Source organism: Myripristis murdjan, chromosome 12 (assembly GCF_902150065.1).
Source record: "Myripristis murdjan chromosome 12, fMyrMur1.1, whole genome shotgun sequence".
Classification (NCBI taxonomy): domain Eukaryota; kingdom Metazoa; phylum Chordata; class Actinopteri; order Holocentriformes; family Holocentridae; genus Myripristis; species Myripristis murdjan.
This window is the reverse complement of record NC_043991.1, coordinates 25,083,998-25,110,184: the sequence shown is the minus strand read 5'-3', so window position 1 is coordinate 25,110,184 and position 26,187 is coordinate 25,083,998. Positions and strand designations below refer to the sequence as shown.

Sequence of the window (26,187 nt, the reverse complement as noted above, 5' to 3'; positions counted from 1 at the left end):
GACTTTTACAAGACAGCAGTGATTTTATTGGTTCAAGCCTTTCAAATTAACAACGTTTCCGAGAATCTGTGCCTTCTCAGTAAATAATTTTGTGACATCAAATCTCCCACTTCTGGAGGAAAAATGCCAACCTGTCACCCTATTTTTCCTTGGGGAACCAGAATGCTTGGTAATGTCTCTCTGGAGAAAGTGGAATAGAGAAGTTTCTCTCAAAATGCTTCACTGTCAATTTTACTTCAGGCATTTAGTGGCAATATGTTTGTGGTCCTAGCAAACTGCTAATGGCCTACATTTTGCTGACTCAACAAAGCGGCTGCATCGGAAATATGTCCAGTGTTGAGCTTCAGGTTCGCTGTTCAGCTTACAGTGTAATTTTAATAACCTGGGGATATGAAGACACTTGTAGATCTAAGAATCCATGCCCTTGTGCAATTATCAAAGAATCCAAAAACATTCCATTTAAATGTATTTTTTCCACATTACATCTGTGCAAAACAGTTGGCAGAATGGACATTTCCCCTTCCCTCTTACAGTTTGCTACTATGTGTAGTGGTATATATCACATTTACAGGATCCATAAATATGAAGCAGCACCACAATCAATATTACTATGCCATAATATGCCAGTTCCATATGCAAAGAAGCTTGCCGCTCGGTATTGACAAGAGTGGACATGAAGATTTAGTGAACATATAAAACTTTTCTCCATGCTTATATTAATTGTGAGCAGTATTTCGCCACACACATACATTAGTAAGAGAAGAAATGAGAAATCATCATATTTTATATCTGCCTTTCAATTCTCACAAGACATTGTTACAGATGTAGTTAAAGTGATTTGTGGTGGATGTACTGAAGTCAATGTTACACCTACAGGGTGTAATCCATACTGACAAGGCAGGTGTAGAAGCAAGGAAACCAAAACACAATCATGTTTACTTTCAGGATTTCACAAGAGAGCTTATTTGTTGAATTTGGACCTACAATAGCATAAACCAAAAAGAAACCTTGTAATATAATTATTAGTAAGTGTTGGCACTCATGTGCGTGGAAAAAACATAATAACTTCAGTCATTTTTTCTTCTTAAATTAAACACTATTAGTCCACCATGATTTTTTTATTTTCATTGTTTAGACTAACAGGAGCTAGTGTCTGTCTTCCCTTTAATGAACATCTTTCTATGGAAAACTAAAATCCTATTGTGACAAACAATAAATAAATAAATAAATAAAATCATCAGGCCCATATCCAAGTAAAGATTCGTATTCATAAAGAATATTGTATTTTTTTTATTTTTTTTTTTTAGGTCAGTATCTCCACAAGAAGGGGAAACAGTGGTTTCATATGCAGCATATCGTTTGTTCTTTTGAAGTGGCCCTCTACTTTGAGGGGTGAGGCTGGTCTCATGCACCCAGCTCTTGTAAGTCTCTTGAATCTCCACACATTCAAGGTCAAAATTCAAGTTCTAACCATCAGGCCTGGCTCTTAATGGAGGGCCTTTAAAGGGCTGATTGCGGCTGCTCTCTCAAGTAGGACGCAGGTGTATTAACACTTTACCAATCTCCCATGATGATACTTTACGGGGCACAGAGAACAGACCAAACAGGAAAAGAGCCTCAGAATATTTTAGTGGCTTGGTCCTTAAGAAACCATACCTGGGAGCCAAAGCACCAAGTACTGGTATAACAACAACAACAACACTAATAATAATAATAATAATAATAATAATAATAATAATAATAATAATTTCATTTATTGATTCATTCATAGCATGCTTCCTTGATGATCTCATCTCCCATGAAAGGAGAATGAAAACAGTCCACACAGTCTGTTGTTGTGCTTGGAGCCTATAAGCTCCTCTGAGGATCTGTAGGCTTTACGATACTATAGTTACTGCGCACGGGTCCTTCCAGATTCACAAATGTTTCTCCCTTAATCTTCATAAAGAGATCAGACTGACTTGTTGGCCGGAGATTACTGCCCAACACACAATAAAACTCGCTTCTCTTCGATGAAAACAAACGTCCACTGGATGCTGTCCAAACAGAGCCATGACATATTCATGTGGATGGAGGCAGGATGAATGGATGGGTGGAGTGAAGGTGGGGTAGGGGTGTGGGGGTGCGATAGGTGAGGTAGCCTATAATGCCACGTGGAAAAGCTCGCTGATTTCCTCCCAAGTTTCAGAAGAGCCATAATTGCCCCGAGTGGACTAATGAACAGCGTAGGTCTAATTGGCTTAGACCACTTGTGGGCTGGCGTGCTGGGCGGGTAAAATTAAATCAAAGCTGTAGGACCACGTCACACTAGTAGTGTGAGTTATGGTGATAATTGACACGAGGTCAAAGGCATGGCACTCAGCCAAGTGAGAACCTAACAGTAAACTAGCGGGTTTCCAACTTGGAAGTTGAATCCTAAATTGATTTAAGCTAAAATATGTTTGGAAGAAAGAAAGAAAGAAAGAAAGAAAGAAAGAAAGAAAGAAAGAAAGAAAGAGGCTACTTCAGAAGGCTTTATTGCATTTTAATTTTAATTGCAATTTTTATAATTATCGTTCGTTATATCTCATCAACATAAACCCCATGCCAGTAGCCCACCTGGAAAAAAAAAAAATTCTGGACATTTTCTCAAAATGTCCATCTCAGTTTTTTTTCCCTTGCCTAATACAAAAGGCAACAGTTGCAAACGAATCATACATGTTAAAAATGAATAAATCAATGAATAAATAACTAAATAAGTAAACTCATGTTTTGCTGTCAGTTTTGTCGATCAATTTTGAACGTAAAGCGTCTCTTGGGTCTTTATATTTAATAGATGTATTTTCTTCTGATTTTTTTTCTTCTCTTCCCTCTTTTTTTCGGTGTATAATTAAGTTTGTATTTACAGGCTACAGAGCCTACGACAGCTCAATAAAGCACAGGCTACCACAATCTGTTTACATCAAAATTTTTCTTAGAATAACTGAAGTAGCAGAAAATATGTCCTTCAGTTCAGATGCAGTTGCGTGGTCACCACGTCCCCGTCAGTGTAAGGGGAAACTGTAATGCTGACGCTCAGTCCGCATGAATCCGTTGATATTATTTCAAGCCAGACAAAAGAGCGACACGGCGATGGAAACTCATAACAGCGACGTCCCGACCAACTGTCTCATTGTGCGTCTTGAAAAACAGACATTTGCACCTCGGCGTAGATAAGGAGGAGGGGGAGGGAGGGGGAGTGTGTGTGTGTGTGTGTGTGTTAAAGATAGGTAGGGGGATATAGACGCAACACGCACGCCTCCAGCCTGTATGGAGAAGCTCCCCTTTCAGCACCCTGGACAGAGGCAGCGCGCACCGCCAAGCATCTCGACTCGAGCTGGTACTTTTGTTATGCTAAAACCAAATACCGCTCTCATTGTGGGGTCAGCTGACGCCGCTAATGGTCAGACATTATTCCACTGCCACCCGCCCCTTGTCTCCACCTCATCTCTAGCCGAACAACACGGAATCAAACAGCAACTTGCAATTCCAAAGTTGCAGTGCTGGGGGTCCGACGCAGGAACACGGGACAGCAGGCGCCCATTTCTCCATTCTGCAGAGCTCAAGCTGCTATAACAAGACCTCAAGCTCACCTTCCGTGTCTTCACAGGATACATCACTTGGACGATGCGGTTTTGATTTTATTTTCTCACACATAGGCTAAGTCACAGGCGCGCGGCTTTCTGCATCCTTTCCTTTCCTCGCTGATTTCAACAGAATCGGAGCATCCTCGCAATGCTGCTGGAACACCCGGGGTCAAGCTGTCAAAACCCCGGAAATTTCTCCCGATACGGTTCAGGCCAAGGTAAGAGCTCAGATTAACTATCCAGCTGGCAGTGTGCATGAATATTTTTTAGGCTACAATGACTTTTAGTTTGGGGAAGCAGAGCTCTTTGAAAGCAGTCTGAATGGGCTACAGGTAGCATATTCACTTTACGCACTTTAGTCCCCTGAGATGCGTTAATGAGTCACAATTAGGCGTGAAATCGGGGATACAGCAAATTAGCACAGCGGGGAGGAAAGGCGGCTCTCAGTTTTACTTGAGTGGACTTAAACAAGCATGAAATGGTCCTTGTTTGCACAGCATGCTGACAAAAGCTGGCATAATCAACTCAAATTCTGATTTACAAGATGCTTTGAGAATTAACCATCTGGGTTTGGATTTGTGCAAATATGATGGGCCGCATATCACAATAAAGATGACAAATTTGCACAAAAGCGTCCTAAACAGCAGCAGAAGTTAAGCTTTTAATGTGTTTTTTTTTTCGATGCATATACAACCCTAAAAATTGATGGTTGTGAAAACTTTTTTTCCTCCTTTGCCGTTTATTTCTCTCCCTCTGTGTGCGTGAGACGTTATGAATCCGTAATGAGCCCTCATTGTTGGAGAATCCTATGAACAGATGTTATGCGCGTGCTGTCATTTCACACCACCCGCTCGCAGTTGTCACGGGAGCCCGGAGTACAGAGAGTGTATGCAGAGAGCGGCGGACTGCGCTGTGGCAACAACAGCCTGTGCGGACACGACAGACTGGCAGCACGCAGCGAGCTGTTGCCACCCCCAGTCTGCCGACACAAACTGCTCAACAGGTGTCACGTTGCCTACACCTTGACAGGTGTCCAACCTGTCAAGGTGGGCTGCTCAGCGAGATCATGGAGCCTATAGCCTAGATTATTAGTGGACGCATTCAAGCTTTTCAATATTAGCCAAAGTAATCAGTGGCTTTTAAAAATATTCATTGGCCTCCACAGTTGGCAATGCATCTTTGATTGCTCTCCCGCCAAAAATGGCTCAATCGCGCGTGATGTTGTAAACCTTTTTATTAATATTTTCTAAGACCGCATTGTGTCGCTTTGGGACATTCCTTAAGGTCACCAGAGAGCCTAAACACGAAGCAAAATGTTACTTGTCTGATTATATTTAGGTCTGATTGAACCATGCGCATCGCAAATCGATGCAGAATTTCAGGCTTTTAGAGTTCCCGTGTTCCTCAAATGATTTCCTAACCAACTCCGTTATATACAATTCATCTCCAAACTCAATCTCAAAAAGATGACAGTAATTTACTTCATCATCACTGCGGCTTTTTTTTCTGACTGACCATTACGTTGACGGCCATTTTATCGCGGTGTTGTCACATTACTGTCGAGCCCACCCTTAAAAAGAGAGCGATCAATAAGACATAAAAATTATTACAAAGCTTGAAAAGTAAAAGGGGCACCCGTGAACCCCATACCTTTCTCCAAAATGTCTTTCACATAGGCCCACTTTTGAAATACAGGCAAATAGGTCATTGATTTTAGATTCATCAGTGGTCCAGGCGGCTGTGGCACTACCCTTGATTTCCCTAGGCGCTCTTTTGTGCCAAAGATCAGTGTCAATAAAATTCATCGGGGTGTTGGCCCGATCAACATGTTATTGAACAGCCAATCTTTCCCCTAAATAAACACTTGTCTTTGAGCAGTCAACACACTTTATGTGAGGCGTGTGCACGCGCATGTGTTAATCTGTCAAATCCTGGTTACATCTTGTATTGAAGAAAATGTGAGAGATACATCACTGTTCCGTTGAGATTACAAATGAGAGACTACCACTGCCATTAAAAATGCATTGCTGCAAACAAACAAACAAACAAACAAAAGGCCTTTTTTCCATCATTGGGCGCTTTAAATGTGAAACATTTTTCTAAACACTTTTCTTAAAGATAAAAAATATGCCATGCATATTCACGTTATTGTACACATAAAACAAATGGATCAAACTAATGTATAAAATCTATATGTTATACATGCATGTTACGCTCCAGAGAGGAAAGGAGCCTATCCTTAAAGTAAAAGGAATCAGTGTGTGAGTGCAGCCTACATTTTCTTACATTATCAAACACAATGTACCTCTTTCAACTGAAAAATACTAGGCTATTTTATACTATAGCCTACTATACTATACTATACTATACTGTGCTACCGATAGGCCTGTTACTGCCCTTTACCCTAGAGAATAGGCCTACAGAAATGAAATTAACATGAATTTTCCAAGACTTTAACCTCGTGAAGCTTTATGAAGAGATGTACAAATCCTAGGACGTCCAGTGAATTTACTGAGGCTATATTGTGTTCTGCGCCTGCTTGTTGCATTATAACGACTTGGTTTCATCTTATCATCAGTTAGCTTTGAAGGTTTACCCCTCAAAACGTTACAGACTCATAAACAGTGGCAGACGTATCACTCAAAAATTGGCATATATTAGGGTAGCCCTTCTCTGTGAGTTACTCATTTCTGTACTAGCTTATGAAAAGTAGTAAAATGAGACTTAGGCTACAGCAGGGTCCATATAAAATGTATATATGGAAATAAAATTCATTCAGTTTAAAATAAATTCATATGGAGGCTATCTTGCCAGTGTTTTCTGAGCCTGAATGAGTGCCGAGAACAGCTCCTCCTAAGGCTCTTCCAATACTTTAGGCCTATACTCCTAAGTGGGAAAAGCATTAAAATTACTGTAAGGAGTCGCTACTGTACCTACCCACCCAACACTGGTGGTGACACCAGAACCACTCTGGGGTTTTCCTCTCACCTGTTTTTCTCTTTTTTTCTTCTTCTTCCGGGTAAGATACTCGGTAGGTGATGTTAATCTATCTCCCTGTCGCCAAGGTAACGACACAGCGTAATCCTGCACAGCCCGCAACACACTGAAGGATAAAAGCAAACTCCGCCGCTCACCACGGCGCGTTTGTGCTCGCATTGGGGCTCGAGCTGCCCTCACGTTTGCCTGCTCGCCCGGTAAATGAGCGCATATAGATTACATATAGATCAACGTTTGTTTGCATTAGGCGTAAATCATGAGCAATGGATGGACATAGTGAGCGCAACTCTTCCAAAGGGACACCAAATAACACGGAGATGCTCCTTGCGTTGCTGGCGCACAGCGAGGAGCTACGGAAAGGTAATTTCCAAGCAATTTCCCATGATGATTCGTTTCACTGTTACCTGACGTGTACATTTGACACTTCAGAAGACCTTTAGTATATTCCTGCATAAGGTACGATTTGACTCGTTGACAGGAGCCTCTTATTAAACTAAATTCTAGGTGCGAGGTAGGCCTTAAGTGACTTATGACTGACAATGGGCTACTTAATGATAAAACTTCCTTCCATCAAGGTTTCCATTATTTGGGAACAGTGTTGATATGTAATATTTGACGCCTTTATTAGTTTATTTGGTAGTCTATAGGCTATGCACAACAGTCTCGTCTCTTGATGCGTTATTACAGCTGCCGTACACTACAGCTCCTCCTGAGGTGGACGGATGTGTCTAATGATGTGAATCTGTGAAAATGCGTCTCCAACCCGGTTGCTCCACATCTCTGTGAATTTATGCAAGAGATTTCAAATGAGGGCTCTTAGCAAGCATGGATAATTTTAATATTCTAAGTACAAGGTGAGCAAATTGCTTGGACACCTTGGATAGTGCCGTGAGACTGGCCTGCATGGTTTCTAGTTTTACAGAGCCCCTTGAATTAATGATGACTTGGATACACCTGTTCTTAACGTGGCTCCCACCGCACTTGTGCATGGCTTGCTGGTGATGCCAGAAGAAATGGCTCATTAATGTTTCATAAATTGTCCACAAAACGAACAATAGGAACGCGATTCCTAGAACGGGGTGGAATATGAAGTGGCTGGACTTTTTCAATTAATAATAACGTCAGGGGATAAAATCTTACTTGGTGATTCATTTCTCATTGTGCAAAATGTCCTAAAAAGTCACTTTGTCCGTTCTTCTTTGTGGGTTGTGAGAAAGCACTTTTTAAGCACCCGAGATGAAATTTAGATTGAGCTTACTAATATAAACCAAACAACGGGCTAAATACCAATTTCCGATTAGGATGAGCTCCTGCTCACTGTGAGTTTGATGATGTGCGTGTCTTTAAGCGATGTAACGAAATACCATTCACAATTTGACTGGATGAAACAAAATATCATATATGTGCGTCTGAGCAGCTGTTGGGGAGGCTCTCCTCCCCAGTGGGCCTTCATTATTTCCTATGTATTTCCTAAACTCTTCATTATTTTATTAGTATTTGGGAATATTATACGTTTATTTTATCATGTAAATATACCCTTACTTATTATGATGGTGGCGTAAGATGCACGTACACATACGTACAGAAGGCTTGGGGCTAGTCATATTTTAATTATGATAATTATTTAACAATTTTAATCAGAAAGCAGGGGACCTAACGACACGGTGACCTACCTCATATACCAGAATCTATTTTTCTTTACACGCCTCTGCAAATATATGGCCCATCCCTGGTTTCAGATTGCATTATTTGATTGTATACTAAAGAAAGTCCTTAACTATGCAGCGTGTGGTTTCTGCGTTGTCTGGCGAAAATTAAACTCTCAGTCCCACTCCAAAAATATGGGCTACACTCGAAGTGGTTTCAGGAACAGGTGTAAAATAAATAAGAGCTTTGGGGCCTGTGTAAATGAGGTGACTGAGCTTGGACTTGTGCGGCTCTGGGGCTCGATGCTTTTATAAGTTGCTGTTATAAGAAATAGAGCTTTTATTGTGAGACAAGAAGCCTGGAGCCTGAAGGCATGGCAAAGACCTGACCAAAATGGAAAACCCGGTTACACCACATTTATTTATTTATTTATTTATTTGGATGATGACAGAACTGACAAGACATATGCGGGTGTTCGCAGCATTAATTGTTAGACATGGATCAAGAAACTGTTCTCCACAGCTGGACACAAGCTTTGAGGTAAAACTGATGCTCGCATTCGTAAAAACCTGGCTTCCAAATAGCCAACATATCTGACAGTATTCGTGTGATCATTCCTTTCCAGTACGGTAAAAAAAAAAAAAAAAAAAAAAAATCGAATTATATTGAAATGAGTGTATTGAAACGAGGGCCCATATAGGCCTCTCCACACGGTGGTCACCTACCCATGTTATTATGGCTGTAGAGAGAAACGGGGTTGACAACCTGCAGAAAGATGTAAGGGAGAGTGCTGGAATAAGCTCTGTTTGTTTGTTTGTTTGTTTTTCAGCCTTTTCACTATTACCTTGACATTTGTTATTGTGAAAAAAGGACATTAGAGTGTGCAAGGCAAATTTACCTTCGTTATTATTCGCTGCAGCCTGTAGCCCAGTGATGGCATGCTCTGTGTCCTTAGTTTACTTTGTCAACCCATCAACAAGATGCTCGTAGGGCTGCTACAGAGATCAGGTAGCCTGTGGAGTTTTACGGTCTGGATTATGTTAATATGGTTTATGTTAATAGGCATATAAATGATGGTCACATGTTAAGATGATATCCATATGTTACGATTTGATTGAAATGTCTAATAAGGTTCCCACAGCCTGTTCTCATGAATGTTTGAAATCGACGACGTTTGTTGTTGTTGTTGTTGATGATGATGATGATGATGATGGTAGTGCTGCTGATGAAAGGGTGAACTATCGAACAGTATTGTTCTACTATTTTTAATTCTTCTGAAAATATGTTAAAATTAATAGAATTCACCTACTGAAATGAAAATCGATTTTACAGCTTTTTTTTTTTTTTTTTTTTTTTTTTAGCACAGTTTCATACAATATAATTGGGTATAACAAACATAACGCTCTTTAAAACAAAATAATAAATACATACATAAATAAATAAACAAAAACACGTGGCTCCCTGAAATAACAAGAATATAGTAGACTATTTTAACTGATTCGAAACGGCTAAAAGCAGCTGTAACCAGTTACTAATATGTTGATTTCTATTTCAAGCATTGTGTTGTCTTATTATTGTCTTTTTTTATAAGACCGCATCATTGCTATTATTACATTATTACACCGTCGATAGATACAAAAAAAGTGATAATTCTGTAGACTATTATTCCTATTCACTTGGACACAGGTTTTTTTATTTGTTTGTTTGTTTGTTTGTTTTCTCCATTGTTGACTGAGATGGTAATGGAGTTATTTCCTCGTTTTCCCTGCAGAGATCCCAGTCTGTGCAGGCTGCAGTCAGCACATCGTGGACCGCTTCATCCTCAAGGTGCTGGATCGCCACTGGCACAGCAAGTGCCTGAAATGCAGCGACTGCCAGGCACAACTGGCGGATAAGTGCTTCAGCCGGGGCGACAGCGTCTACTGCAAAGAGGATTTCTTCAAGTGAGTAGACCTCAATAAAACCCCACGGTTGCCTTTTTTCCTCACCGTTTTTCGTTGCCCTATATTTCCCTCTTTTTGGTGGAAAGTCTGTGTCACTGCCTAAAAAATGTTGGTGGAGGTAAACTGGCTATACTGACTCTAACTTAATTTTTCAAAAGGAGATTCGGGACCAAATGCGCGGCGTGTCAGCAGGGGATCCCCCCCACACAGGTGGTGAGGAGAGCGCAGGACTTTGTCTACCACCTGCACTGTTTTGCCTGCATTGTGTGCAAGAGGCAGCTGGCGACGGGGGACGAGTACTACCTGATGGAGGACAGCAGGCTCGTCTGCAAGGCCGACTACGAGACCGCCAAGCAGAGAGGTGAGCCAAGCACATGCAGATCAATCCAGCTGTTCTTTACCCAGAGGCTACCTGGGCTTCCCAGAGCAAACATTTTCATTGTGGCCCTGGATTTTAAAATAATAATAGATTACGCGCACTTTAGTTTGAAATAGTATTTACGCAAAGAGGTCTGCAAATGAATTCGCTTGCCGAGTTGTGTGAGGCTTTATGTGTGAAATTGTCATCAAGCAATCCCTTAAATTGTGAGTTTGATGTGACAATTAGGTCACCCATAAACTCTGACCCAACTGTGCTAATTGCATCGTTGCCCGCAATCCAATCGATAGCGAACTGCGTAAAATGGAGGCCTGCGGAGGTTTACACTTGCACTTTGCACTTAAAGGAAGACGCTTTCAATAACTCTTATTGTGTTTGTGTGATTGTGTGTGTGTGTGTGTGTGTGTGTGTGTGTGTGTGTGTGTGCGTGTGTGCGTGTGCGTGCACGCGCGCATAGATTGAAGACAGTGGAGACCTGCTTATGTTCCCGCTCTTTAGGCGTGATCGTAGCTGTGTGCGCGCACGTTTGGGGAGGTAGCCTATTAAATTTGATGTCAACATTGAATTATGGCTCAGATTAATGCACTAAGAACTATGTTAATTTCACCATGCTAATGTGCATGCTTTTTATTGTTCAGTGGTTGAATAAAAAACACGTCGGGTACTGTTTGCAGCCATTGGACAGCATGTAGTGGAACTATTGTGTAAACTACATTTCATAGCCTTTATCACAAGTTTAATTAATTATTTTTTTTTCATTCATGTGGATAAAGTAGTTTTAAAAATATGAAACTTTATTTAAAGGGCTGCGAGAATGAATAATAAATACCATTTGATGCATTGTTTACAACCACGGGGTTAAATCAAAAACATTTAGTCATTAATAATGCCTTGTCTGCATTTCATTTTCTTTCATTCGTTTCTTTTAGTCGTTCACTGTGTGCTGTTTTCTGTCCAGTCGGTGTCACATTCGATTAAGATGTGCGCCCTGAACACAATGGTTCATAACATGGACAGAAAATTTCCATGCCCAAAAAGACAACGGGTTTCTGAATAGTTTTGTTCTAGGTAAATCTGAATGATCATAATTAATACACCATGGACAACAGGAAGCTTAAAAACAGAGATTACCCTTCAGTCAGAAACACAAAATAAGGCCATGTACCATGTAACAGGCCCTGACAAGACATGCTGTTATGTCTTTCATTCCAAAAAAAAAAAAAAGTCATACATGTTTTTAATAAGGTACTATACACATAATACATTAAAACTAATAACTATAGTATCCTATAGAAGGATTACAGAAATAGTATAGTAATAAAAATACAATTAAGTGCAATACTGTTAAACTCAGTGGATACCACAGAAACAGTAGCCTATACATAGAGATATATGAATACTTTGTGATTTCTTTCATTGTTGCAAGTTATTTTAGAGTTTTTATTTTTAATTTTAGTTTTGTTTATTTATTTATTTTTTATCTGAGCATTGATACTTTTGACCAGGACTGTCTGTTCTCAGGCAGAAAAGGCTCCAGCATCCACACAGACCTTTCCAAATGGACCCAGAGTTCTGGTTACACTATTTATATTTAGAGCCAACAAAGTGTAATGAAATGTATAGCCCGTTCAGCGAATTACATTTCACTTGCTGTTTAAATGTAAATTTACTTCTTTCTTTGTAAAAAATTTAGTAGCCTGGCTAGATAAGCTACAGTTTCAGAGGTTCCCCAGTGCAGTTTAAATGCCATTTACCCAAAAGATCTAAAACATCTCATTAAATAAACTGTTTATGTCAATAAAAAGCCTACTAATGCCTTATTAATTTCATTGAAATCCCTGTAGACTCTGATGGTGATAGGACAGACTGGGCGTTGGTCAAGTTTTATCTGCCCCATCTGTTTGTTTGAATTTACTGCCCTACACCAAGTGCTGATTTACGCAGCGAGTTAACGTGAGTTTTCAAGAAAAACACACACGTTTATTTTACTAATGAGAGGGCACAATTACTTGGGCAGCATCCATTTGGATGATGGTCTTGTTTTTTCTTAGGGTGTGTAGTTGCAGCGCTGGCACACAGACAGCACGCAAGTATGCCCAACATGGGGAAATACAATTTTGGTTTGTGAGCAAAAGAGTGTTTTATTGAACATTTTTAAAATCAGGTCTGCCTGAACTGCATCTGTGACTGCTGTTAATGCTGATAGACCAATAACAACACCAATACCAACCTGAGCATTTCCATTTTCAAGTTCACAATGGGTTGCACGAGTTGCTTTATAGCATCAGTTACAGTTTTTACTATGATGCTCATATTTATAAGATAGGGTTACTTCAATTTAAATTCAGATTTTTTCCCCCTCTAAAAAAAGCACAGTTTGCTCCAAACCCTTAAGAATCTGTCCCAAATATCCTCATATGGCTAAATTTCTGTTGTTGTTTATATAGTAATGAATTTTATTCCTATCTGGTGCCTATTATTAGAATCACCTATGCCATAAGGTTCTCACTGAAAGTAGGTTATTTCTAGTGAGTTAAATTGCATAGAAATTAAACTATTTTCGCTCATTTTGCAAAGAACCCCTGGTCGAGAACCCCATGGTCCACTTTGAGAACCACTGATCAATAGGATGCTTTTTCTCCGAGCAGCGCCTTATGTTGCATCTTGTCCATTTACCTTTCAGAGGCAGACTCGACTGCGAAAAGGCCACGGACGACCATCACGGCCAAACAACTGGAGACCCTGAAGAACGCTTACAACAACTCTCCGAAACCTGCCCGCCACGTCCGGGAACAGCTATCATCAGAGACAGGCCTGGATATGCGGGTTGTGCAGGTAGAGTAGATTATTATCCATTAAAGGCTATTCCATTAGTGTCCTGACTTCATTATCACGAGACAATTGTGGCTGAAATGACACTGGCCTAGGTACTGTACGGATAAATGTGTGCGTGTGTGTATGTGTGTGTGTGTGTGTGTGTGTGTGTGTGTGTGTGTGTGTTTGGAGCAGGGGGGGATTTACGGCTAGATGGAGTAAAATGAAGTCCACATGAAAGTCAGAATGGTTTAAGTGCAAGCTCATTAACAATGCTAAGAGGGCCCCTCGCATATTGTCTGTGAAAGAGCTTCACAGTGTGGTTGACTAGGCGGTGGTCATATATATTGTTTTATTTGCAAGGACAAAAGTAGAGACAGAAGCCACTAAAATGCTTTTCATTATTCAGCCAAAGGAGAGGGGTGAAGAGGGTTCACTTAGGGCGGCATATCATTAAGGAACATGTAAAACTGTTTTTTTGCCGGCGATTGAACCGGATTTAAGTTTGTGTGCAGGCTATTCAATATAGGCATTCATTTGTACACCATTTCATAGGAATTTGCAAACAGTTTGGGTATAGGCAGTTTACATTTAGACCATGGGTTTATATGTGTTTGTTCTCTAAAGTGTAAGCTTAATTTATAGATCAGAGCGAGAGCAGCTTTAGAGAAATTTGAATAATTAAAGTCAGTGGTTACACAGTGGGTAACAGGAAAGCTAACCTGTCTGCTCCCCAGGTTAAGGACAACTTGTAGCTGTCCCGAAGTTAATTACGTGCATGATAAATCTGGTACAGGAGACTCTGGTCCCAGCATTAGTGTTAAGTGTCACCGTTTGAGTCGCCCATTTGGATTTAAGTGAGCCGGTCTTCAGACAGTCCTTGAAAATTAATTTTGTTTTAATGTTGGAAAGCAAAGTATCTGCATCAAGGAAAGAGCGTAGGACTTTGTCCTGCATGGCTTGTGTAGCCTCAGTGTCCTTAAGAGAGACATGATGACACAAGAAGGGTTTTTTACTCCTGAAGACTGAGAGACTAAAAATCCAAATTAATTAGACAAATGTTTGATTATAGCTTCATGTATGATAGGAAGTGTGCGGTTTAATTTTGTTGTAGCGCTATTCTAATTTACAAAAATAATAAGGAAATATAATTATTTTTCATACTGTTTTACTTTTTTTTTTTTTTTTTTTTTACTCAAATTTTCTCTAGCAGCTTAGATCACTGATCAGCAGCTTGGCTTGGCAAGAAAAAAATTACAGTTCCAAAAGCACAGCAGCAAATTTCTGGCACTGCACTAAACCTTAAAAGCACGAAAAGCATTTTGCATCCACACATCAAAACCTCAAGCTGATAAGACACATCCTTGTTTTTTTTTTCCTCTAGGTGTGGTTTCAGAACAGGCGAGCTAAAGAGAAGAGGCTGAAGAAAGACGCTGGGAGGCAGAGGTGGGGGCAGTACTTCCGCAACATGAAGAGGTCACGGGGAAGCTCCAAATCAGACAAGGACAGCATCCAGGAGGAGGGCATGGACAGTGACGCCGAAGTCTCCTTTACAGGTAGACTGGGAGTGTGTATACCCACACACACACACACACACACACACACACACACACACATTAACACTAATTCTCTCAATAGAAAATAAACAACCTGCCAAAGCATGCTGAATTAGACACAAGTAGTTTTTATCTCCTATAATGCTTAGACATTTGCAAAATGCCTCACACATGAATACATTTCTGCGCAGCTGAATTTTTTTCTGTACATGTACACCCATTCTGGCATTTGTCAGACTTTAAAATATATCCTTGCTAGTCACATAAGAAATAAAAGGCTGCTCAGATGAATGTAGAATGAAGGAACTGCTGTTGTTGATATTGGAATAGTAGATTATCAGCAGATAAAATGCAACTGCAGTGACCAATATTTTTTATTCTTCTTGTCCTCGTTGCGCAGATGAACCCCCCATGTCGGAGCTCGGCCACACCAACGGCATCTTCAGCAGCCTGAGCGAGTCCTCTCCAGCCATGGGGGGCCGCCAGGGGGGTAACAGCCACGGCTCCTTCCCTCTGGAGCATGGCGTCCTCCCCTCTCAGGACCAGTTCCATGACATCCGCTCCAACAGCCCCTACGGCCTTCCTCAGTCCCCGGGCTCGCTGCAGGCGCTACCCAGACACCAGCCGCTCATCTCCAGCCTGGTCTACCCCGACTCCGGTCTTTCTATCATGACCCAGGGCAGCGGCCCCGGGATTAACCCGAACATGAGGGTTTCCATGGGGGGAGCCAATGGCCCCAGCTCGGACCTCTCCACTGGCAGCAGTGGAGGCTACCCAGACTTCCCTGCCAGCCCCGCCTCCTGGTTGGACGAGGTGGACCACGGGCAGTTTTGATTGGTCACCTACAAGAAATTGGAGGTGTTTCTTTTTCTTTTTTTTTCTGTCTTCTACTGGATTTTAACAATTGAGAAAAAGAATAGTCACCAAGGACAGTGATTGTGTAAAAGACTAGACTGAACAGGTACTGTTTTGCTCTCCTTGGATCTCAATATTGCTATTATTATTATTATTATTATCTGATTATCAGGTCCGTTTTGTATCTGTGGTCTGGATTGAAGCACTGAACAGTGAGAAATGTCCTTCTTTTCAAAGCACTTGACTGAGCGATAGTCCTTCCCCAGAGAGAGCTGTACGTAAAGCAAGGAGTCCTGTTGAAGATGTTCAGTTTTCAGATATAGCTGTACACTTTTTTTTTTTTTTCAGAGCAAAACAGACCACAGATAAAGACTCAGAAAATTCAAATGTCAACCATTTGGACTGTCATGGACGACCCCTCCTCATCTTCATTTCCATCTCCTGCTACTGCTCTTTGTTTTCTAAAAATGTCTTCAGATGCAGAAATTGGTTAAAAATTCAGAGTCTTTAAATGTCTGGTTGTTGCCAAATGTCTATATATATATATATATATAACGGTTTGTCATTGTGGAGACTTTATTTTTATACAACCCCCCCTCCCTCTTGGACATGAATAAGAATCCACATGTGAGGACTTTGTACATTCATAAACAGGGACATAGGCAAAAATGTAGATGTTGTCTCTTGACTGGTACCTAGGGGTCCAATTACTTCTATGCATTTGTGTGTTCTCAGATGTACCTTGTTCGTTTTGTTCTACTGAAAACAACTCCAGGGGAGCATCGCTTTAGAGCCTGGAGTCTGATGTATGTGTTTGTTTATGTGGAAAATGTTTTATCTCTTATTTATTCCCTCTGATAATGACGATGATTCCTGATGAACCGATACAGGACTTTAATAAATTTGTCACCTAAATCTAAATGGAGCACTGCCTCTTGAGTTCTCTCTGGTTGGACTGTGACAGTTGTCTTCCCAAAATGAGATCCTCACCATCTGATAGAAGAAATGCCTCTGGTTCAAATGACCAAATAATACAGAGTTAAAAGAAAGCATAGGGTTTTTTTTTTTTGGATGGGTTTCACAAGTACTTGGCTGAAACAACAGGCTCACTTAAAAAAAAAAATAGATCTCCAATTATAGAGCTATTTTGTGCTCTTTTTCAGAGGTTATATTATTTTTGTCAGTCATAGAGACAGACGTGAAGTCATAACAAACAAATGAAGCTAAGTTAGTGAGAATCGATATTTCCATCTCATTCACCGGCGCTGAAAATTCTGGAGGCAAATGGTTGAGTTTTGTCGGGCTTTGATCTTTTATGTCTCGTGTTTATCTCACCTCCGGCTCATCCTTCACATTTATCTTTCATCTTACATGCCGTATCTGTCCTGTGGATCTTCCACCATGGTGCAGATAGTGAAACCAGAGCGAGTTGAAGTTCTGGCTGTGTCTGCAAATTGAGCATCTGGCTAACTACCAACAGTGTATCACGCGTTCAGCGGCTCTTTAGTACTGAAATTTGATGCAGACAGAGAGGCAACTCATCAATTCAGAGATTACTGGGTCTTGTTTGCCCAAATGCCCCTATGGGAAAGGAATCTTCAATCCATTAGCTGAGAAGGGATCAAGTGCCCCTTGTGAATTTCCTCATTTGTTTAGTTATTCAAAGTCAGGTTCAATTAAATAGATTAAACAGTGTGTGTGTGTGTGTGTGTGTGTGTGTGTGTGTGTGTGTCTGTATGTGTGTGTGTGTGTGTGTGGGCGGGGGTAAGTGTGAGTGTGTTGGTGTATAGTTGTGTAGGTGCAGTTGTGTGTGTTTACGTGTTTGCTTGTGTGATCACTCCTGATACAGCGTGTGTGTGAGTGCGTGGGTCCACATGTGTGTTTGTGTTTGTGCGATGTCTTTAGTTTTTTCTGAGCTGACGGAGAGACTCGCCGGTTCATTTGCTCCCTGCGTCACATTTGTCACATTTAAAACCCACGCGCTCTCTAACACCCATCATCAATCTATTTCCTTTTATAGATGTGCTCGCTCACCATCTCCGTGCAATTTGCAGAGTGTTTCAAAAGCCACTAAACAACCGTGCGACTAAAAAAAAGACATTTTGGGGTGATTCAGCCTCTCGTGGTACAGAGTGGTGACATGAATCAGCCTGAATTATTAGATCTCATTTGCAGGTATCAGGTATTACTTTAGGAATGACAACGAACAAACCCACACCTCACGTCATTTTTACAAAGCAAAGCATTTCGAACAAAACAATGGAAGGAAGGAATTGCAAATAAATATTCCTTATGTGGGTGCTGAGGGGATTTTATTGTTATTATTTGCACAGAAGCACATGGGGCTCAATGTGTGCACATGTGTGTGTGTGTGTGTGTGTGAATTAGCGTGTGCATGGCTCTGCAGGTTTGTGGGGTCCATGAAGGTGCTAACTATAGGTGCCCTCAAACCCCTTGTTTTTTGAACTAAAACCTCCAGCTTCCTCAGCCATTAATGGCTTGCCTCCTCAGGTTCCCAGTACAAGAAAAGGAATACCAGACAGGATATTTGGCCGAATCCTTCCATCTGAGTGGCAGGGAGAGGTATCACCGTTGCCTCGCAAAAGCAACAGGTGTGTAACCTGACCCCAGAGTGTTTGGCAAAGACAGTAAGGGGGTGAGAGTGAAGTGTCAAAGGCTGTGTTAATCTCCCTACAATACCCGCCTCGGTCGGTTTACGAGGCTGTTTCCATTTGGGGTTAGGCAGGCAGATTTGTCACTGACTCAGGGAAAACAGGAAGTCTTAATTTCCTCAACAGTCTATTTAAGCTGTTGGTTCTGTGTCGCTCAGCGAGGAGAGCATGGAGTTTAGCAGCCCGATTACCAGTGGGCCACCCATGCTGGATATACGCATGCACTTGTAAAAGGGTGAAATATCTTTAATGAATTACTTCACTGCAGTGCATGCAAAGTTTATATTAAGTTTAAGTCCTGGCTTTTAGAAAAGTCCTGCCACACAGCAGGTGTTGAGGACTTCTGGGTGAAAGAGAGGTGAGATTTTGGTGACCATCAGGTGAACTCGGGCAGGATTATCCAAGCCCACTTTTCCAGATTGATTTGGAAATCCAGCAAGAAATTTGATTAAGCTAGGTATGCAGTTGCTCAGATGGCTCTGAGGTGACTGACAGGTGTTAACATAAGGGGACAAAAACAGAGTTTTCAGCGTGGCGGTGCTGGTGTCAACACTATATGGGGTAAATGCAGTGTGTGTGTGTGTGTGTGTGTGTGAGAGAGAGAGAGAGAGAGAGAGAGAGAGTAAGAGAATGGCAGAGAGACAAAGAAAGACAAGTTGAGAGCTTGTGCATGTGTGAGTAGATTTGACTGACATGACCTTTAATTGAAACTCATTCTTGCACAGACGTTGGCTCTGTAAACCAACTTTCCTGGTGGTCTGGTGTGAAGGTGCTGAAGACAGTCATGGTGAAGGGCAGAAGATAAATGCATGCAACAGTAATTATGAAAAAAAAAAAACAGGGACAGATGCATGATGACAATAGTTATCTGGGCAGGTTTGAAGGATGTATGCAGTCTAGACTGCTTCAAATTAAATCAATTTTGCATTTTCATTTCTTCATTTTGTCTTTTATATTATTTGAAAGTGGCCAGAAAAAAATATCATCCTATAAAACTGTATTTATGCACGATACCACAACAACAAGCTCCTGCCCATGTCTTTCTTCCTCCATTCCCTTCATTTTCTCTGCTTCTCCTTTGGTTTGTTTTTTTTCTGATTGGTGTAGCTGCTATTCTCAATCCTTTGTTTTTTTGTATTTCTGCTCATCTCAATCTATGATAAAATAAATAAATAAATAAATTAAAAACATTTAATTGGTCCACCTGCAGTTAGCTCTGATTATGCCTAAAATCTAAACCACCACTGAAATTATACTTTACAATTTTTTTTTTTTTTTTTTTTTTTTTTTTTACTTCTGCCATCAGTATATCATTTTAGCCAACATTAATTTGCCCCTTACAGGACAAGAAAGACAGATTTCAATTAGTTCTCTCTGAAAATTTCGTTTTACAACTGAAGTTTGCAGTTGGATGGGAAATAGAAATTTACAGCACCAAGTTCAGATAGAGTTTTCAATCATTTGATTTTTAAAACTTCACATGTCAAGCTTTACAATTTCAAGCTTGAAAACTAATAACACTATCACCTCTGCTTGTAAAATGTTTGATTTAAGTGGTGCTTAAAGTGGAATTTGTGTGTTCAGAGTTTGTCATTCTGATTGTAGCATTTAAAGAGTTGCAGCATTTAAAATGTTGGCTTCCTATTTCACATGACGAAGCTTTTGTCTTGGTGTGTGAAGCAGGTGGGGTCGTGGCCAGTGTTGGGGGTCTCACGTTACAAAGTAGCATGTTACTGTAATTACATGCCATTTGTCTGTAACGCAGTAATGTAACATGTTAATGTTCCCTCAGTAAGCACATTAAAGTTACTGATCAAACAACTAAGTTGTTACAGGTGTAATGTGTAACGTTCAGTTATCAGCATAATGGATGGACAGGAAAAAATCATCAGATGTGCCTCTCACGCACGCAACAATCGCCCATCTCTTGACCTTGGCTACAGTTTGTGGCCGAGCTGCTGAGCGTCACTGCTGTGAGCACAACATCAGATCTCTAGAAGCACCTGCAAAGGCAGCATGCTAACACAAAGCTAGCAGCAAAAGATCACTGGCAACAAAAGCAGAGCTGAACAGGCTTGCAGCATCAGACACAGCAGAAGAAATGTTGCTGCAATACAATCACTAACAGTTATGTTGTTAACTGGACATTACATGACAATGCATCTCAGGCAATGTTGCAGAATAACGCAAAAAAGCAAAAAATGGATTGCTTTAATAAGTGAGATTATGCATTACATTGTTTTTAAAGTAACGCATAATGTATAAGAAATTACACTTTTGAAAAAAGTAACGAGTAATGTGTAATACATTACCTTTTTTTGAGTAACGACCCAAACACTGGCAGTGACATTTCTCAATTTCTGACTCAACCCAAAGGCAAATGTAAAAAAAATAACCCTAAAGTGACAAGTGCTGGCAGAGGTGAAATTACCAACAAAATATAAAATGTTATGGTATCCCTTTGACTGGTAAGGTTCCCTATTGCTTTTGTATGAAACTGTTGCTTTTGGCTGTCCTTTCTGTGAAGGACTCTAGGCCTGGCAGTAGGCCTGGCTGTCTCCCTCTCACATGCACACTCAGACACACACACTCAGACACACACACACACACACACACACACACACACATGCACGCGTACACACGCCCCCAGCCTCGTGTCAGATGGTGCTGAGTAAATCAGGCCTGACAGTAACACCTCCCCTGGGCCCCACACGTCACAGCTACAATTCAGACCTAATGGAGCTGCAACGGAGGGGAGGCCGCTTGGTGTGTGTGCATGTGCATGTGTGTGTGTGTGCGTGTGTGTGTTTGTGTGGAAGCAGTGATGTGCTCTTTTTCATTTTGGGACCACTGCTACCACAGGAGCAGTGGGAGGGAGGGAGGAGGGGAGAAATGAGGAGATGAAGGGGAGAGAGGAGGAACATGGTGGATTACCCCTGCTACAGATATCAATCAATTAAGGCAAAGTGTTAATGAATAAGATCCTGTAGGGTTTCGTGGGTGTGGGGGGAGGTAAATATTGTGGTTAGGAGGAAGGGGAACAGGACAGCACTGAGGCAAGGTGTTGTGCTATGAAGGACGATATGGACAAAAAGGAAATAAAAAGTACCTAATAAAAAGTACTTAAACACAAGAGTAGAAGATATGGTTGGGATTTACGTCAAAAAGTGTCCATGCCTTCACTACTGCTATTTGCAAGAGAGATTTTTTTTAGTATGATTTGGGATTATTTGAGGTTTATATGATGGTGTGATTTGAGATTTGAGGAAAAGAAAAAATGTTCTAATTTTAGCACATATGTTAGGAAGGTATGTGCAAATATAAATGCAAAGGAATATAGTTGCCCTTATGGAGATGTAGACACACACACACACACACACACACACAAACATGTGTACGCAAACACAAACAAACTGCAAACACAGCAGTGACCAACAGAATACTTTTGTTTATGCTGCAGATTAATGGCAGCAGCAGCATTAAAGCAATCTAACTAATCAACATGGCCATTAGCCTGTGTTTTCACTGACAACTTTAATCAAATCTATCACGGCTCCGCCTCTCCATTACCCGCTAGCCGCATAATTATCTCTTCATTTCATTCTTAGACTGGAATGCAATATCTGGTAATCTGTCTGCAATGGTTGACTGAAATGCATTCACGGCCATTCGTATTGGGAACATGCATGCTATGGATCATAGCTCAGCTCATCTTCTCATTTAGATGGCTGTCATTTTTTATGCAAACTGCAAAGCGCTCTATATAGATATTAAACTCGAACTAGGCAAATGTATGAGTAACAAACTGAGGTTCAGATACCATGTTGTACCATGAGCTGTATGTGAATTCAGTGATAAAAATGATCACATATAAGCCTAGCTGTGTTTCTTTATATAGGTGATACAGGTATTCCTTTACAGTTTTGTTTTTTATCCCGAGGGGAAACTGAGTCATTTGCAGTCACTCTAATTCTCAAGACAAAAATGCATGTATATATATATATATATATATAGGCATGAGTGAAATTATAGGAATTAGAAAAGAAAATAAGACATATACAAATATGTGCATTAGTAATTTGTAAAAACAAACAAAAACATATGTGCATTATGTAAAAATATGTGCATTAATTCTACAATAATATTACAATATACACAGAAATTAGAAATTAAGAATATGTAAAAAGTATACCTATATATACCATATTTACACCAGGGAATTGCACTATTGAATTATTGTAAAGTTCTACAAGTATGAATTATTGCACAGTTCAATAATTAAAGAAACAGTTAAGTCGTGTGCAGTTATGACATGAAGCAAAGCTCCACTTCCTGTGTGGATCAGTGGTTATGGAGAATTCAGTCCACTATACGGTCAGTTTTCCTGCTCATAATCTTTTATAGATGACTGCCAAATATTTCTCATTTTTAGCATAATTCTCTTTTGGCTGTACACACAACAACAACTGGATTTTGTTTCCCCCCACAGAACACACTTCCTCTGTATGGCTGTCATCAGGATTCATAATGGCATGCGTTTATTTTCTCCACAGAGGGATAATCACCTTCTTTCTCATTAAGAGCCTCAGTTCTGGTAAGGGCCATCCTGAGGCCTTTGGCATCTATGAGGTGTTAACAGCTCCCCAAGGGAGCCTGTCTGGCTTCCGCATAACCCTCGACCTCCCCACCCACCCACGCAGCACACACTAAACCACTCAGACTCACAGATGGCCGCTACCAGCAACAGCCATCACACTTTTCAATTACCACTCTGCCCAGGAAAGGCCATTGGTCAGCTGTCCCTAGTCCGTGACACAGGAGACAGACATGGAAAATGAGAGAGGAGAGATAATTCCTACATCCTAACTTGAAGAACTAAGTACAGACTGCACTGTCTGTGTAAACACACGTATACTGCGGTTGCTAGCAGAAATTCAACCAGCAGGAGTCTACAGCTGGGCAGCTACTTGGTGTATGACAGCAACACAGCATCAGGACATCCACTGCTGAAGACAAGCTCCATCCCAGGAACAAAGGGAGCTTCCTGGTCCCTTACCGTATGACTCTGCTCTGATCTCTGGCTGAAGGAGGTGATAAATTACTTAGTGTAATTGTTGTTTTTGAAGCCAGGGATTGAAGTGTAGAGGGAAGAGGGGGTGGAACAAGCACTCTGGCTCATGAGAGCCAAGTTGCAGTGGATGGGGCTCAGCTGACATCCAGTCTATTTGCTTGTCAGCATTTGAATTTGAATTTTGCATTATGTGGAGGAGATATTAAGGATCTTGAAGAGTTTTGTTTCCTGCTGTCCATTTTCTAGCACAAAAACAAACAAACAAACAAAAACATGGGCTGTCCATCTTGCATGCATTCAGAATTTCCAATATCTTCCATATTATATGGCCTCAAGCGGCGGTTCTCAACCTGGGGACCCCCAGGGTTCCTTGACGGGGTTCCAAGGGGTTCCGAGAAAAATATTGAGTATTTGAATATCACTATTATTTCATTGATTATAAGTTAGCTGTACGAGAAACTGTAGAAGGAAGACTATTCTGTTCATAGTTTTCACATTCTTCACCATTAATCTGCCAGTCTACAGTATATGTATCCCTGAGAATACATATTATCAAACACAGGTCCACAGCTTGATGTGTATCAGTGTTGGGGTCCTTGACACTAAAAAGGCTGAGAACCACTGCTCTAGGGCATGACAGCTGGCTGAATGTTACAAAAAGTAAATCAAATTCTTGTATATTTCCACACCCATGCTCGTTACAGAACTTGAACAAGTAACCTCTTGAGCCTCTTGAGCTGCTGTTCAAGTTCAAGCTCTAGTTTATTATCCCATCATACTGTTTACAGACCCAAACTGCTTTACATGCCCACAAGTTTTCAACAAACAGGATGACACCCCCAGACTTAATCCTCACAGCGGGCAAGAAAAAACTCCAAAAAAAACAGGGGAAAAAAATAGAAGAAATTTTGAGAAGGAGCACAGAGAGAGAGGAGAGTCCATTCCTGGCCAAACAAGTGAGAAAAAGGAGCCAACCCAGTGAGCAAATGACAAACAATACAGTCTTAATGCAAAAGAAAACAAAGTTATTTATGCTTGTGCCTGTTGAGTGTTGAGTCAGAAGGTGCCACCCAATTGAGGCAGGAAGCAGAACTTCTCTCTGAAGCTCTGAAGCTCTCTCTCTCATCTGGCTGCCAAAACAGGAGGATTTCTATCACCTGCTGGAGCACCACAGGGCCACAGTTTATCTGCTTCTATACTGGTGAGAGTGTATGGGTTTGTGCAGTAAAACAGTCCCGTGTCATGCATATTTTTTTTTTTTTTTTTTTTTTTGATGGGTCATGGTAAGCTGTCCAAGTCCAATTCGGTGATCAGAAACCATGTAATGCAGTGAAGTAAATAAACGGAAGAGTAGTCAATGAATTAGTTTGGTCTAATCCTATAAAGCCATTTGTATCATATATGATACACATTTTCAATTCCGTTTTTCATTTTCAGTTTAATCAATACTTGACCAGAATACTGTTGTATACCTTTGAACACTTTTCACCCAGGACCATACCATTGGCACTTCAAGTACATATCATATATCATACACCAGAAAGGTCGCGTAATAACATATTTCTTGATATATATATATATATATATAGTTATAGGACTAAATAAAGGGTTCAGTTTCAAAAAATTGGAATTTTCTGCCAATTCTTTCATAGTTCAGGCTTTATAGGGCTAATTCAATAACATGGACATGTACTAAACTGCAGTCACAGGAAGAATCAAACATGAAGAATCAAACAATACTGTAAATGATGCAAGAAAGCAGTTCCATAATAATGTGGTATAATTCATGACGTTCTGTTTATGACTTGCATGATTTTTCATCTTTATCTCTGAGAGAACATGCTTTCTGTATCTCTACATGTTGTATCTACCTGATGAATGGCACAGATACTGTCAGTCCATTCATTGTGTCTCCAGTGTGAACACCCGGGCTGCCACAGGACCAGTTCTCTCATGATGCAATTTGTCTTTCACACAGAAAAGGGAGAAGTAATCCCACCAACGCCCGAGGCCCCCAAGGTCTCTGCCATCGCTGAATCCAGGTTGGAACATTTGTTCCACCCCTTCTCTCCCTCAACCCACCGTTGTTGTTTTCTTTCTTTTTTTTTTTCATAATTCATGTCAAATGATCGTCTTATCTCTGGAGAGATGGGTGAGGGAGGGTGGGGTGTGTTGGGGTAGGGGTGGCGGTGGTTGGAGAGGACGAGGGGGTGGAGAGGGCATACACTTAATCCCTGGGTCAAGATGTATTTATTGAAGATTAATAACCGAGCAGCAATCTCATCATGCTCTCGATGATTTTATAATTTGGTTTCTGGGGGTGGGGAGGGAGGGAGGGAGGGAGGGGGGATCAGGGGCAAAGACAAGAGAGAGCCACTGTGAACAGGCGGGAGCAGGGTACACGCCAGCCGCTTTAATGCTGCAGTTCTGAGCTTAAATTAATATCTGGAAAGGTAGGCTTTATGTGCTTTACAGAGTGCCACTTGGAGGGAGTAACACACACATCCATTGTTGCACACACACACACACACACACACACACACACACATGCAAATACATACTGATTTAGACTTAGACTTAGACTTTCTTTATTGTCATTGCACAAAAAAAAAACAGCAGTGAGATTTTGGCAACAAAATGTCGTTGCT

At 40.9% G+C, this 26,187-nt stretch overlaps 1 protein-coding gene across 2 annotated transcripts; it reads left to right on the top strand.

Moving 5' to 3' along the window:
• The first annotated feature begins 3,601 nt into the window (after nucleotides 1-3,601).
• On the top strand, nucleotides 3,602-16,721 carry lhx3 (LIM homeobox 3). Of its 2 annotated transcripts, none has more exons than XM_030065425.1 (6): nucleotides 3,602-3,823; nucleotides 10,021-10,192; nucleotides 10,351-10,553; nucleotides 13,255-13,406; nucleotides 14,770-14,941; nucleotides 15,342-16,721. In XM_030065425.1, the coding sequence occupies exons 1-6, from the start codon at nucleotides 3,754-3,756 to the stop codon at nucleotides 15,773-15,775; spliced, it is 1,203 nt and encodes a 400-aa protein (XP_029921285.1). In that variant the 5' UTR covers nucleotides 3,602-3,753; the 3' UTR covers nucleotides 15,776-16,721. The 2 variants fall into 2 exon arrangements, with proteins under 2 accessions (XP_029921285.1, XP_029921284.1); XM_030065424.1 differs by lacking the exon at nucleotides 3,602-3,823 and adding an exon at nucleotides 6,866-6,962.
• Nucleotides 16,722-26,187: the final 9,466 nt, after the last annotated feature.

Coding starts and splice junctions, on each gene's coding strand:
- lhx3 (XM_030065424.1), top strand. CDS start 6,866: ATGGATGGACATAGTGAGCGCAACTCTTCCAAAGGGACACCAAATAAC. Junction 10,554..13,254: donor CGAGACCGCCAAGCAGAGAG/GTGAGCCAAGCA, acceptor TTTACCTTTCAG/AGGCAGACTCGACTGCGAAA. Junction 13,407..14,769: donor TGGATATGCGGGTTGTGCAG/GTAGAGTAGATT, acceptor TTTTTCCTCTAG/GTGTGGTTTCAGAACAGGCG.